This window comes from Stegostoma tigrinum, chromosome 16 (assembly GCF_030684315.1).
Source record: "Stegostoma tigrinum isolate sSteTig4 chromosome 16, sSteTig4.hap1, whole genome shotgun sequence".
In the NCBI taxonomy this organism is placed as follows: Eukaryota; Metazoa; Chordata; class Chondrichthyes; order Orectolobiformes; family Stegostomatidae; genus Stegostoma; species Stegostoma tigrinum.
The window spans coordinates 12036971-12053284 of record NC_081369.1 but is presented as its reverse complement, the minus strand read 5'-3'; the positions used below and the strand labels follow the sequence as shown (position 1 = coordinate 12053284).

Sequence of the window (16314 nt, the reverse complement as noted above, 5' to 3'; positions counted from 1 at the left end):
CAAGGTCACTTCAACACAGCGTCAGGTCCTGCTTCCAGTCATTGTTTCTTTACATATCAGTTTCCTGGAGACTTACGCATCACTTCCATGACACGATGTCGTAGGAATGTGCGGCTACTCTGGAGTGCCCCAAAGCGCTTAATATCCAATGGCCAGACATTAGTTGAAGGGTATCCATGCACCATCCATTCAGCCAAGTATCTAAAGAAGGAAAGAAGACCAAATCTGAACAACTAAATGCTTTCAGTTAGTGGTCAAAAAAAACCCCACCTATGATATTTCAGAAGCTGTTTAATCAAAAGGAACAGAATCTAACACAATCTAAAAATCTTAATTTCTATAAATAATTCTAAGGGTTAAATATCACTTCCATCCCAAAAGCAGAAGGCAGGTTAAACTTTGTATGAAGTGAACGTTATGCAGCTCAGAGTCTAGTGTCAGCTGGGATCCCTGTAAACAGGAGACAGTGTTAATGAAAACATTAAGAGTAGTTTGGGAGGAGATAGTGTTCAGACTGTATTGTGCAGGGCAAGATTCGCTGGCTGGGTGAAAAGAGACCTGAAACACATTAACCTGTAACATAAAGAGTCATCTGTTTATTTATTGTGTATGAAGAGAGACTGGAATATGGATAAGAGGATGCTAACAGTATAAAACACTTCTGTGAACTTTAGAGTTTTACCTGAGTCTAATAATTTGACTTGCTCAAATAAAACAATCAAAAACTTACACCTAGTCTCCAGCAGTTGATCATTTAAAAATCAATACAATACAATTAATAACTGGAGTCGTACAGCATGAAAACAGACCTTATGTGCAACTCGTCAATGCTAACCATATTCCCAAACTTATCGAGCGCCTCCTTGTCTGTGTTTGACCTATATCTCTCCAAACCTTTCATATTCATGTACTTATCCAAATGTCTTTTAAATGTTGTAACTGTACTTGCATCCACCACTATTTCTGGTAGTTCATTGCACACACTGACCACTGTGTTTAAAAAAAAGTTGCCCCTTGTCATTTTTAAAACTTCCTCCTCTCAGTTTAAAAATATACCCTTGAGTTTTGAACTCCCCCACGCTAGGGAAAAGACCCTTGCTATTCACCTTATCTATCCCCCTCATGATTTTATAAACCTCTATTTGGTCATCCCTATACCTCCTAAGCTCCAGCAAAAAGAATCCCAGCCTACTTTTATAACTCAAACACTCCAGTTGCAGCCACATTCTCGTAAATACTTTCTGATCCCTCTCTAATTTAGTTATGTCCTGCCTGCAGCAGGGCGACCAAAACTGCACACAGCACTCTAAAGAGGCCTCACCAATGTCCTGTACAACCTCAACAACTTGACTTCCCAACTCGTATTGTCAAAATGTCTGAGCGATGAAGGCAAGCATGTTATACACCTTCTTAACTACCCTATCTACCCACGAGGCAAATTTCAAAGGATTAGCTACCTGACCCCCAAGTTGTGTCTGTTCTACAACAGTACCTGGGGTCCTACCATTAATTGTATAAGTTCTTCCCTCGTTTGTTTTGACAAAGTACAATACCTCCCATTTATCAAAATTGAACTCTATCTGCCACTCTTCAGCCCATTGACCCAAATGATCAAAATCTCTTTGCAATCTTAGATAACGTTCTTCACTGATCACTATACCACCAATTTTAGGATTTTCGGCAAGCTTTCCAATCATGCCTCCTATATTCTCATCCAAATCATTTAAGTGACAAACGAAAGTAGACAGAGTACCGAATCCTGTGGAACACCAGTGGTCACTGGCCTCCAGTCTGAAAAACAACCCTCCACCACCACCCTGTCTCCTACTGTTAAGTCAATTTTGTATCCAATTGGCAAGCTCACCCTGAAAACCATGTGATCTAATTTACTAATCTGTCTTTTACACGGAACATTGTCAAAGGCTTTACTATAACATCTACTGCTCTCATCTTTTTGGCTACTTCCTCAGAAAACTCAATCAAGTTTGTGAGGCAACCTGCCAAGCATTTCCAATATAATCTGTTTCATATTTCAGATTTCCTGTATTTTTCCATTGAGTAAAGATGTGACATAAAAGTGCTCATACATGTAAAGAATTTCACTTACAGGTCAAACTTTCTTCCTCTACTACTCAATATTTAGACCCAAGAAGCAGCATCTACCTACGTTATCTCATCTGCAGTACGTAACATTGTCCTGATGACCATGATTTGATCATAATATCAAGAAAGAAAACTCAATTTTGTTCACACGATCAGTAATGATCGCATTCTCATATCTTGTCAGTGAACATCAACATGAACAAATCAAAAAGCGGTGGTGTTCTGGGCTTATATTATCATTTTTACAATAAATACCCACGAATACAAGGTTCTTATTGCAATTGAACAACCTGAACAGAGAAAAAAATAACTCTATCAAGCCAATGCATACAGCATTCCTGTAACTGACAGACTCTCTAAGCCCAACTGTACATACTCAGAGCAGAAAACCTATACAGGAGTCAGGAGGAACTGCAGTTGGGTGTCACAGCCCAGAGGCCTCTGCAATTCTGACATGTATACTCAGGGAATAAAAATAAAGGTTCCTCAAATAGAATTAGTTTGCTAAACCAGTTCTACCTGAACAATTCTCCTTTTACGTAAGTGAAGGCATCTCAGGCCTCAACCTGAATAATGGACAAGAGGTTAGCCTGAGTGAATCAAACACAGTGCATCTCAGATCTTTATCATTAGCATCAACTTTGCAACGAATTCAAGATATCGATAAGCCTCTATGTTTTACATTATCTGGGTCAACCTTGGAATGAAGAGTACAGTGGAACTCTTGGCAAAAGATATCTACTCTCTAAGAACAAAAAGGTCTGTGAAACAAGCATTGTGTTCTCCTCCTCTGTCCAGCTTCCTTCTAATTTCTGTCAGCTGCTTCTGCTTTAACAAAACCTTCTGCACAGTTTCTATCAGGGAAAGGTACACAATTCAGCAAGGACAAAAAACTTGAGACTTGGGCTAACACAAAATGAAACTTGCAGTAGCAATCACAATATTTTGACATTAATTGATCCAAGAGTTTTATTGGTGGTGGGGGGAGGGAGAGGAGGAGGAGTAAGGGGGAAATGCACAAAGATTAAGTCACTTTTACCAACATCTCCACTTTGTGCTTTGTACAACTCTCTGATGTAGACCTAAAGATGGTTTCAATATTTGCTTGTGAAGCACATGATCAGATTATCAGAAGAAGCTTGCAGGCTAGAGAAGGAAAATATCTCCGAATTTGGCCCCTCCAAGTAAACTCGGTATTCCATCATATCTTCCTGTGAAATGCTATGACTTTTCACCTTCATACAGAGTTAAGTGCAGCCCTCCCAGCGTCGGCGAGCTACTCACTTGCCAGCTCCACCTGCAAAGGACGAGCCACTGGAGTTCATTCCCGCCAAAACAAAGTAGTTCTGCACAGCTGCTGACTCTCCCATGATGCATCGCATGTCAGCAGTGAAGGATTCTGGGCAGTTCACAAGCTGCAGGATTTCAGTTGACTCGAGGGAAGGCATCCGTCGCAGCAACGCACTCAGAAGTGGCTCTGACAACACAGGACAATCACAACATTAAATGGAATAATTAACTGGATTCATCCTTCAACATCATATCCCTGCAGTCAGAGAGTTGACTGTTTCACTGTATTCGTAGTCCTCCCAGTCCCATTTCCAAGCACGCCCACCGTCCAAATCGGCTGGGTCTTTGTGATACAATTGCAATGGTACAGACACTCCTGAGCAGGAAACCATTATCAAGCCTCCACCACGCAGTAACTGGATGGGGATGAGAAGCACTCCTTGGCTGAACTTTCCTCTTCTTGCAACAAATGATCTCAAACCAACTGCTGAACACCTAACCCAAATCAGCCACCTCCAGCATGAACTGGGAATCAAACCTGCAATGATTTTTAGTACCTCATCAAGTGCTGATTTTACCACTGAAGCCTTCAGAGAAACTAAAGCCTTGTTTATGTTACAGACAGTGGATTCAGTGATGTGAAGTTGACCTAACTATGTGTACACTTTGGGTCAATCCTGCTACAGATCTTGACAAGCATTAATGACAGGTGAATCAACGAAAACCGCAAAAATAAAAGGCAGCTTAAAGAACCTTAACTGCATAGGACAGCTTAGAAGGCTGGATGTATTTACCATTGAGACGTACAGCTGCGGGGGATTGACTGAATACATAAAAGGACTGGACTATCTTCCCACTGCAGCGAGGTACTGAGAGTATGCAAAATTAAAGCTTGGTTTAAATATCTGGTGTTCAGGGGAGTAAACCCAAGAAGAGCCTTTCTGGCTCATGTTGCAAACCCTCAAAGAATGCAGAGGCAAGCTGACATCTAATAAAAGGCAGGTGAAATATTACATTGAGTCCAGACTAGCTTTAGAGAACAAGAGGAATTGTCATTAAGCTTTTGTTGTTGTTTTGCCTTTATATATTACATGACTGCTGGCAAGTAGGAAGAAGATAGCCAACCATAACATTACAGACTTTGAGTGTGGGGGGCAGGCTTGATGGGTCCAGCAGTCTACTCATGATTCTCATCCCATATGTTCATAGCACTTATAACGTGAACACTAGGCAGGATAATAGGCCCAAACACAGGCACGGCTGCAAAATTAATATCACCAATTCTGCAGCAACATCATTATAATTCAATGCAGCCCTTTAATAATGGATCCCTAAGGTAATGTTGACTCTGCCCAGCTAAGATAGTGTGGGGTAAGTTGTGGGGAAGGGGATTTGTTAATGTTTGGTCTATTTATAGAGAAGTAAGATGGTGGATCTGCCGCAGTGAATCCAAAATTTAATCCCATCTCTTAAAATACCAAAAATACAAGATTCTACTACTTGCGAATGGTTGTCTCATATCTTTCAGCTCCTATTGTGTGAACTGAGACACAGATACCTTAATACAGATTTAACAACTGGTTAAAACACACACTGACGTGACCAGCTCCAGTACTGAACCAGCTACACCCAAGTTGCACATTCCAATTTTCAATGCCTGCATTTGCACAATTGGCCTTCAAGCCCTGCAAGACCTACCCCAATCCATTCCCTACAATCACATACCATAATGATCCCAGTCCTCAAGCATGCTTTGGAACTCCAGCTGGTTTCTGCCCTCAGTGAAGATAGGTTTTGGGTTCTTTTCAAAGCCCCCAGACAGTACGCCACCCTGCCAGTTGCGAACATAGATCCTACCGTCCAGATCCACGATTACTGGGAAAGGAAGGAACACAGTTCATCAGAAAGGTCACAGACCTGTGAAAGATGTGGGGAGGAGAAGATTAAGAGTTGTGCTTTCGGAGCATGGACAAAAAATATTTCACTGTGATATGCAGCCTATAGAAAATTATTCACTTAGGATAAATTCCTACTATTAACATTTGTGAGGTAATCTGTTCACAAGCAACAGGTGAGTCAGCTGCTCAATATATTTACCCACACCATTCATGCAAGGGGTGGCCCCTCACAGGAGGAGCTTGTCGCACTCAGTGGACCCACCATGCAAGGCTCACCTCTCTCTCCCTTTGTTTAGTGAATGTCGGAGATTGAAGAGACTGTCACAACTAGTCCCCAAGAACAGCTTTGGACCACACATTCATTAAATAACAAAGATTATACATCATCATATCCATAACACTGCCCAACTCCACCAATATTGTGGCTCATTTGCAATTGAAACCGTCATTCCGCCTGCCTTTGCTATCCTGGAAATATATTCACACAGGATCAACCTTTCACTTCAAGTCCTCCTTTAACTGGAAGTTGTTCAAATGTCAATGTTAAAATTCTCATTCTTGGTTTCCCTCGAGCCCTACAATCCCCTGAGATACCTGTACTCCTCTAACTCCAACATCTTGAACATCCCTAATTTTAATCATTCCTTCATGCTGATATTCAGCTCCTCTGCCCTAAGCTCTGGAATGCCCACCTGCAGCACTCCACCTTGCATTCCTCCTGTGGGACACTGCTTTTTGACCTCTTTGATCAAGATTGAAGTCATTCAACCCAATATCTCCCTTTGTAACTTAGTGTCATATTTTGATTTATAATGCCTATGTGTCATGCCTTTGGGTGTTTTATTGCACAGAAGGCGCAAAATAAATATAAATTGATGCTCTGGTCAGCATTAGCTGAGTTGCTTGAGTGCATCTCATCAGTGCCTCACCAGCTTATTGTTATGATTAATACATTATGAGCACATGCTTAAAGTTGGCTTCATAAATTTAAAGTAACAGTTTGAGTCCCAGCTATGCCAAACGCCCCAGCAACGTGATCATGGACAGCAGGCGTGTTTTCGCCTGGATGGCTAGGTACCTATTCTCAGGTATGCATGGCTACCTTACCCCATAACATGTATATCACTGACAGGTGACCACTGGAAGCACAAAAGTAACTACCATATGATCTGGTCAAGCAGCATAGTCTTATCTGCATACAAAAATTTCACTGGTGGCTATAAAGAAGGGCTTGCTGAGGTGGTCACAGAAAAGCAATAAACAGAAAACCTCCCAGCCTTCAATCCTGTTCTTGAGGAGATATTTTCCCTCACTGATGCTGTGTTCCCCAGCTTGAGTCTCATTATTTCAGTTAATATATCCGCTCCAACAAGCCAAAAACAACAGACTCATCTTTTCTGAAAACGTCTTCAACTCGCTTCAGAAAGTAGACATTGATTCATTCTTAAAACCTTCAGTAGTGTAATCAAACCATTGATTCCAGCTGCGTCCTCACCTGGTGCGTCAGGGCGCAATCCCTGCTTCAGAGGTCGTGTCACCAGGTAAAAGTGTTCACACGGATGGAGTGGGACAGATACAGGCTCTTCGCTCATTAAACCAAGTTCATAGGCCCACTGGCCAGAGATGAGCAGTTGATTAATGCGTGTAGGCGGAGAGAAAAAGAGAGTATGAAAGAACAGCGTTAGCTTCAAATACTAAACTCAAGACCAAAATATGTGTATGAATACTTCAGTTCTACAGGAGTTCAACTTGAAAGATGTCAGCCAATTTTATAGATGTTAATTCTTTTAATCCTGGACCATTGATGCCAAACAGTATGAAGCCAAGGTGGAAACACAAAGAATAAAACTACTCTAACATTAGGTGATTTTTAGAACAATAAATGTTATATGGAAGTCATCAAATATAGAGCATATAGGACGGTTAAAAAGGCGTTTGGTACTCTTGCCTTCATTGCTCAGTCCTTTTGAGTGCAGGAGTTGGGAAGTCATGTTGAGGTTGTGCAGGACATTGGTGAGGCCCCTTCTGGAATACTGTGTCCAGTTCTGTTCACCCAGTTATAGGAAGGCTATCATTAGGCTAGAGAGGGTTTAGAAGAGATTTACCAGAGTGTTGCTGGGTATAGAAGGTTTGCGATATAAAGGAAGGCTAGATCAGCGGGGACATTTTTCACTGGGCCGGAGAAGATTGACAGACAACTTGACAGAAGTTTATAAAACAATGAGGGGTAAAGTTAACGGTAGTTGACTTTTCCTTTGGATAGCGGATTTCAAGACTAGGGTACATTTTTCTGGAGAGAGGAGGGAGATGTAAAAAATACATGAGGGGCAAACTTTTTTTTAAACATAGAGGGCGGTTCACATGCGAAATGAACTTCCTGAGGAAGTGATGGATGTGGGTACAATTCCAACATCTAAAAGACATTAGGATAAGTACCTGAATAGGAAAGTTTTGGACAGACATGGACCAGGAACAGGCAGGTGGGACTAGTTTAGTTTGGACTGGTTGGACTGAAGGGTCTATTTCCATGTTGTATGATTTGAGGCATTGGGTGAAAGAATCTGTTTAGAACTATGCAGTAAGAAGAATACTATGATGCTGTCAGTCCCGTCCTGCAGTAGGTATTTCTTTAAGCAGGAGAATTGAATTAAACAGGACAGCTCTGTTGTACAGCCCACTGAAGTCACAATAGTTCTCAGGATCTCCTGAAACCTGTCCTATCCATACAAAATTGGGACAGTAGGCACGAGCACAGGGAAGCATTTTAGAGCAGCTAGAGTAACAACTGACTGCACAGACAATCAAAACTTCACACTACAAAGAAAAAATATTACTGTTGAGTTCAAGATTAAATGTGTAACCTACAGGACTGTGGAACCTCACCCAACGGACATGCTGAAGATAGAGATCAATAAATTTCTGGATAGACATAATTCTGCTATAACGCATGTTTCATTAACTCAAATTGGCTGTAACACAATTGATGAATAGTGGATGTTGTCGGAATAATGCAAATTTTTTGCTGTACAGGTATAACAATTTTCTAGCATTATTTTCTATAGTTATGTTCAAGTGTGAACTTGTGCAATCACATTATAGGAGATCTGCCTGTACTAATAAGATCAAGGGATAAGAGGTTAGTGCAGGAAACGGCATTGAGACAGATCAGCCATAGTTTTAAAATGGAGGAACAGGCTCAAAAGGAGAAATGATCTACTCTTGTTTGTAGGAGTCTGCTAAAGATCATGGAACATCATTTCACAGGAAAATATTTCGCACTGTAATCCACTGGAAACTAAAAGGCAACATTCAGCTAACCTTCACATCAAAAAGCACGTTAGTATCTCAACAGTTTGTGAAAAGGCAATTCTTAACATTTTGTCTTAAAACCAGGTTGAGTTCCACTTCACACTGCTCCTTTTTTGAATAGCAGGGAGGGAGTAGATATAATGAACGTAGTAACTTCACAGTCAGTACAAATGACAGAATGCTGAGACAGTGTTACAATGATCCATCAACTAAATTGGTTACCTGCCCTGCACAGTTTACAAAGTATTCACATTCTATATGGCCTCTGTCAGTTTCAATTCCAGTCACATGACCTTTCTCGACCATCACGTGATTGACACTGGTCCCTTCATATATCTGCACACCTACAGTAAACAACATTTAATAGGGCTCAAAATTTAGCAAATTACATTGAGATAACAAATCTGCTCTGTTAACTTATATTTCACCTTTAATACAGTAAAAATATTTGAAAATGCTTCACGGAAGTGTTATCAAACAAAAATTTGACTGTAAGGCATTGAAGTAAACACTACAAAGTGACCAAAAGCTTGATTACAGTGGTAGATTTGAAGGACTGACTGGACAAAAAGATAGAAAAAAATTAGACAGCAAATTCCAGGTTTCCTCTGGCTCAATTCCAGCATTTAATTAGACAGTGTCATTCACAAATGATTTAGATGAGAATATAGAAGGCAGAGTCATTAAGTTTGCGGATGGCACCAAAATTGGTGGCATAGTAGGCAGTGAAGAAGGTTTTCTAAGATTACAAAAGAATCTTGATCAAATGGATCAATGGGCTGAAAAATGGCAGAAGGAGTTCAATCTGGATGAACGCGAGGTACTGCACTTTAGTGCAACAAACAAGAGTTAGGTTTATACAATTAACGGTAGGATCTCAGGTAATATTGTAGAACAGAAGAACCTAGCGGTGCAGGTACATAATTCTTTGAACTCATTTGCATCACATATAGACGGGGTGTTTAGAAAGGCGATTGGCACACTTGCCTTCATTGCTCAGTCTTTAGAGTAGAAGAGTTGGGAAGTTATTGTTGAGGTTGTACAGGACATTGGTGAGGCCTCTTCTGGAATACTGTGTCCAGTTCTGGCTGCCCAGTTATAGGAAGGATATTATTAAGCTGGAGAGGGTTCAGAAGAGGTTTACCAGGGCATTGCCAGTATAGGATGTTTGAGTGATGAAGAAAGGCTTGCTAGGCTGATACATTTTTACATAGGAGCATAGGAGAATGAGAGGTGACCTTGTAGAAGTTTATAAAATAATGAGGGGTACAGACAGAGTTATAGCAGCTGTCTTTTCCCTAGGATGAGGGAATTTCAAGACTAGGGGGCACATTTTTAAGGTGGGAGGAGAGAGATTTAGAAAAAGACATGAGGGACGAGTTTTGTACAGAGGGTGGTTCATGTGTGGAATGAACTTCATGAGGAAGTGGTGGATGCAGGTACAATTACAACATTTAAAAAAGACATTTGGATAGATACATGAATAGGAAGGGTTTGGAGGGGTATGTGCCAACAGCATGCAGGTGGGACTAGTTTAGTTTGGGATTGTGTTCAGCATGGGCCGTTTGGACTGAAGAGTCATACATTACAGAAACAGACCCTACGACTTTAAGAAGAAAACAGACCTTCAGGCCAGGAAAGACCAATTCAGAAAGTGATAAAAAAAAATCATCAAATAAATTGGTCTTAAGAATCATAAAAGAGGGTTTGGGAAGGAAACAAGTATAACAGCTACTTTCTTGAACCCAAAACAAGATTCTTAAACTTAAAACAAATTGTCTAGGTACAAAGAAAGAGGTGGATAAGTTGGATTGGGTACATACACGAAAAAAGGTAAGGTTGTAAATAAACATTGAGGCATTTAAATAAATTAAGAAGTTAACAAAAGTTTGCTCTATTAAAAAAGGGTTCAGTGACAAAGATCTTCTGTGGCTTATGAGGGAAGTTAAGGACAATATTAGATTAAAAGAACATGGAGAAGAACAACTGTCAGCGAAGCAATAAAAAAAAAAGTAAAACAGTCAAGAATATAGAAAAGGGAAAAGAAAAGCTGAAGTAAATATTGCTCCTAAAGGCAGAGGCAGGAAAAATTACCATGGGAAATGGCAAAGGTGCTGAAAATATGTTTTGAGTCTGTCTTTGCAGTAAAAGACACAGGTTGCATTCCAAAAATATAGGACAACTATGGATATGATAAAGAGTGAGAAATTTAAAAGTAATTGTTTTTCGCAGACAAAGTTTTTTTAACAAAAGCTAGAGGGACTAAAGCCAACAAATCCCCAGAATCTGGTGAGGTAATTCTTAGTTTCTAAAGCAGGCAGCTGCTAAAATAGCTGATACATTGCTTTACAATTTTCTCACGTTCCCTAGATTCCAGAATGGTCCCCTGATTTGGAAACTAGCAAACATCAGAGAACGACAGGTCAGTCAGCCTTGACAAAAGTTACTGGGATAACGGTGAAACCTACTCAGAAAGAAATTTAACAATGCAATTCAAAAACCACAATCTAATAAGAACTGAAGAGATGGGAGGATAGGTTATTTGGTCCTTTAAAACTGCGCTAATATTTAATAGGATCATGGTTGAGCTGAAAGTAGTCTTAATTTCACTGTTGTGTTCACCATTACATTTTGCAACCTTGCAAATCAATAATCTGTACAACTCAACCTTAAATACAATTACTTCGCCATCACTGCTTTCTGGAATAGCAATTCCAAAGATTAAAAAGCCAGAGAAGGAATTTCACCTGATCTCCATGGTCAAGGAGATCCCTTATTGAGACTGTGTCCCCTAGTTGCAGAATCTGCATAAGAAGAAACATCCTTTCAGTATCTACACTCAAGTTCCCTCAGAATCTTATGTGTCAAGTTCTTCTAAACTTCTTCTGTTTTACTAAACTCTAATGGGCAGATTTCTCATCCCTCCCTCAGAAGGCACCTCTTCATCCTAAAATCAACAAGAGAACTTTTCTAACCTGCATCCAACACAAACACATTCCCCATCAAAAAAAACAAACTACACTGGTGTAATTTCAAAAAAGCCTTGGAAGAATGGTTAACTACCAGGAAGCAGGAAAGAAATGGGTCATTTTCAATTTGTGGAGTGTTGCAAATATCAGCACGGAGCATCTGCTATTTAAAAATCTACACTTAGATTAAAAGAGAGTAATGTATCTCAGTTTGCTGACAATACAATGTAAATGGTGATGGGACATAAGGAGTCTGCAAAGATAAACAGGTCAAGTGTGTGGAACTACATGTATGAGGTTATCCATGTTGGCAGTAATAGAAAAAAGCAAAAATTCTTTTCAAAGGCATGTAACTACTAAATGTTGAAGACTAGAGAAACTCGGGTGTACCTTACAAGGAACTCAAATTTAGCATACAGGTACGGCAATAATTAGGCAGATAGACAGTGAAATAACTGGAGTATAAGAATAAGGAAGTATTCTAAATTTCCTTTGATAAGGCTTTGGTAATACTGTGCCATATGTCAGAAAATGCTTGATAAATTTGACAGTTCACTAGATTTGTTCATGGAATATGAAATCTATCCTTTGCCTATTGACTCAAATTTTAGATGGTGATCTTATTGAAGCATACAAGATTTTGCGGGGCTGGACGGGAAAGACACAAAGGTTGATTGCAATAATTGGGAACCGAGAAGACAGTGGCATATTCTCAGCATTAAGGGTTGATAATTTAGGACTGAGAGGAGGAGAAATTCTTTCCTCAAATGTTCAGAATCTTTAAAATGATTTACCCCAGAAACTTGTGGATGGTTCACTGTTGAGCGTACTTAAGGTTGGGATGGATGACTTTTGATCTCAGGGAACTGTGGTGTTCAGGTAGTAGTTGGTAACATTGATGATAAAATTGGCCAAAATTGCGCTGAATGGTGGAGTTCATGAAGCTGTACTTTGTGCTTATTTCCTAGCTAATTCCACAACATGGAACCATCATGGTGACAAGCAGGTCCACCAACAGTGGAACAAAGAACTCTGTTATCCATGCTGAACAAATCCTTCGTAACCACAGCACTGTCACATGGCCAGTCTGTGCTGAGCTCACAAGCTATAGAGGCAAAAGTGGCTTCAGTGTTGTAAAAAAGATAGTGAGGAACTGCATGTTCAACCTTGCTCAGAGTATTCATCTGTAAGACCTGTCATAGGCATACAATGTAAACCAAGATCAGCAAGTTGTAAATACTCAAGGTGCTATTGTGCATCCATTTTTATTTTACAATTGCTCTCCATTTAAAATTTATTGGATTTAAATGCTATCCTCGAGCCAGGGAACTCACCGTTGTTTACAGCAGCTACCACGAGTGCCTGGACAACATCTGGTGGTGAGATGACTGCATCTCCTGGGACATGCATTGCTCCAACCAAGTCATGGATATTTACCAGAGGGTGCAGCTGGGCTACCTGTTTCGGACTGATGATGTCACATGGGATTCCCATTACCCTAATAACACATGGAACAACACACTTAATATTTCGCGTGACATAAAAGTGTTTGCTTTTTGAGACAAGAGTGGATAAATGAACTTGGCATATACTTGTGGATACCACCAATACAACCAAATTGCACGACAATTACAGGAGAGATTATCACAGACCACTGCATCTCATTAAGAAGGCTTCTGAATAATTTTCAGGGATGCAAAATTAAAAGAAGATGGTCACAAGCACAACAGACCTTCAACATTTAAGTGTGAACTGCAACAGTTCAAGAATCAACTCATCATCACCATTTCAAAGGTAATTCGGAATGGCCTACCCAAGCCAACAACACCTATGTCTGATGAATGAATGTAAAAAAAAATTCACAAAGTGCTGAGTTGCCACTGTCTGTTCAAGTAAGGCTTGTGTTAGTTCGTTCCAGAACATCATAAAGATAACATGTACATGAACCACATTGTTAAATGTGATTTCGCAGTTGTTCCCTTTACCCACTGCATGTTGTTTGTTTCTGTATGTTGCTGTCCAGTAGAAATTAGGTATCAATTTCTGCTCCATTTCCATTTTTGCTGGATTGTCCTGTGTTTGAGGCAATTGTCCATGTCCCAGGTTGATTACAGGGTGGAGGGTAATGTGGGGCATGCTGTGTTCATCCAGCTCTACACCTTGTTATCTTTGATTATAGGGTGGACTCAGTTTGTTCCATATTTTCAAGCTTGAAATTGTGTGCATGTATTGCACATACTCATCTGATCCTTTCAGTAGCATACTTCGACAATTACGACCCCACCCTTACAAGTTCACCATACCAGAGTCGCTTAATTTGTCTCCCAACAGTGGTCACTCTGCTCTTAGCCTTTCCCATGACCCACAGCACACTGCAGCTAAAACAGATAATATGTGGTTTGTTCCAATGCCATTCAACTCAATTACCTGTAGAAGTGTAACAGTGGGAAATATACGCCCACTTTCCTGTTTCCCTTTCCAGGAAAATGCACAACTAAATCAAAAGTTTAGCAGAGTGTGGTTTTCGAACTTACCTATTCAGTACTGTGCATTCAAGAACTTTTTACCATCCCAGCACTTAACGATTGGCACAAAAGGTCCATGACTAGCAGGCATGATTCTCATCACAATTTGCCTCTGTTCAAAAACAATCCCACCATCCATTCAACAACTCTTCCATTCACCATCCACCCACTCCCACTTTGGGATCACACAGATTTACAAACAGTAAAATGGGGCCACATCAGGAAAGTGTTATTCTAGAAGGTTTGGGACATTTCCAGTGTAATAGAGCCAAAAGAGACACTGATACAAATGGGGGCACTGCATCAGTGAGAGAAATAAGGATCAGGCCATACCTACAACCCAAAAGGTCAATCATGGGTTTTCATAACTCTCATTTCTACTTTGTAAGCTAATGCTCAAATTATGAGGTGTATCAAGTCTCATTTATGCTTGAATAAAAATGGAGTCAGCTACGACCCCATCCAAAAGACAGAACAAAGGTAGCTCAAACATAGAGACCTACCCAGAGCTGACTAATAGTTCTTGGCATATTTTGTTCCAAGTGGGATCCTCATCAGTTAAGGAAGGGAAACATTCGAGGCGATGTCATGTTGCAGTTGTACAGGGCATTGTTTGCAGTATTCCAAAAGTGGCCTCACCAATCTGGTTGCCCTGCTACAGGGAGGATGTTGTTAAACTACAGAGGATGCAGTAAAGATTTGCATCGATGTTGGCAGGATTGGAGGGTCTGAGTTATAGGGAGAGGCTGAATAGTCAAGGGCATTTTGCCTGCAGCATCACAGCCTGAGGGTGATCTTATAGAGGTTTATAAAATCATGAGGGACATGGATAGGATGGGTAGCCAAAGTCTTTCTCCTAGGATGTGGGAGTCCAAAACTAGAGGGTATTTAAGGTGAAATGGGGAAAGATTTAAGTGTGAACAATACTATGGCTTTAAGAGGTATATTTTGTCCTGTTTGGTTTTAAATGAAGAGAGGTTGAGGCAGAGGTCTGCTCAAATCCATTAAACAGTTTGAGGGGCCTTGGGTATTTTTTTTAAGCAAGTTGAAACAATAGAAATAGCTTGAATGGTTAGGGTCAAACTCCCACAGAACCAGGATTCTTAGTTTAGCGTTCAGTAATAGTGGCTGGAGCTGTAAGCTGTTTTTCCTCTCCTTTATAGCTAAAAACTCAAGTTCTCTTCCTGCTGTTAAAATTGCATGTGAGACAATCTTTGCTTTTCACTTTGCCTTTGCCAAGGGTGTGCTTATGGGATGCTACGATATTGGAACAGTTAGTGAGAAGTTTTTATTGTTTTGTAGGTATTTCAACAGACTTACAGTTAACCAATTCTTTTATTTTTATGTGTCTGTATTTTAACTACAGTGTATGAACAAAATGTGTTTTGCTCAAAGCCTAACAGTTTGACCAATCAAATTGCATCCAGAATGCAATATGTGGCACTTGCCTTTAAAATAAGGAAAAGCTAGGATCACGGCTATCTCCGCAGCATGTTTTGAGGGAGTTTGGTCTGGTCTGTAACAAAAGGACAAGAGTGGTACCTTTTTAACGCAGGGGGTGGCACGTTTGAATTAGCGGAGGCAATGGCCGAGTTGAATTATCGCTGGACTATTAATCCAGAGACACAGGTAATGTTCTGGGGACCCAAGTTTGAATCCCGCCAGGGCAGAAGGTGGAATTTGAATACAATAAAAATCTGGAATTAGCCATCTAATGATGACCGGGAATCCATTGAGAATTGTTGGAAAATCCCACCGGGTTCACTAATATCCTTTAGGGAAGGAAACTCCCATCCTGACCTGGTCTGGCCTACATGTGACCCCAGATCCACAGCAATATGGCTGAGTCTGAACTGCCCTCTGGGCAATTAGGGATGGACAATAAATGTTGCCTGGCCAGCGACACCTTCATCCCGTGAATGAATAAACTGCATGTATGGAATGACATGCCAGAGGGACTGGTGGAAGCAGTTACACTTACAACATTTAAAAGTCATCTGAATGGGTACATGAATAGGAAAGATTTAGAGGGGTATGGGCCAAATGCTGGAAAATAGAACTAGGTCAGATTGGGAGGCCAGATCACTGTAAACGAGTTGGACCCAAGGGTTTGTTTCCATGCATACGGCTTTGATTGTTTGAGCACAGAACAATTAGGGAAGTTCATTCAGGAAGACATAGTCAAACAAACAAAAGTTCATGCGGCAGACTTTGTGTCAT

The 16314-nt window shown here is 40.4% G+C and overlaps 1 protein-coding gene across 3 annotated transcripts in view; it reads right to left on the bottom strand.

The window, feature by feature from the left end:
* The window catches only part of pdpr (pyruvate dehydrogenase phosphatase regulatory subunit), a 55674-nt gene that overhangs the window by 25063 nt on the left and 14297 nt on the right, over nucleotides 1-16314 (bottom strand). For all 3 annotated transcript variants that reach the window (XM_048546494.2, XM_048546495.2, XM_048546496.2), the window contains exons 5-10: nucleotides 12904-13067; nucleotides 8823-8944; nucleotides 6787-6904; nucleotides 5119-5268; nucleotides 3388-3580; nucleotides 77-201 (exon numbers count right to left, since the gene is read on the bottom strand). In XM_048546494.2, the coding sequence (XP_048402451.1) occupies nucleotides 77-201; nucleotides 3388-3580; nucleotides 5119-5268; nucleotides 6787-6904; nucleotides 8823-8944; nucleotides 12904-13067 (872 nt within the window). The remainder of the gene's footprint in view (nucleotides 1-76; nucleotides 202-3387; nucleotides 3581-5118; nucleotides 5269-6786; nucleotides 6905-8822; nucleotides 8945-12903; nucleotides 13068-16314) is intronic.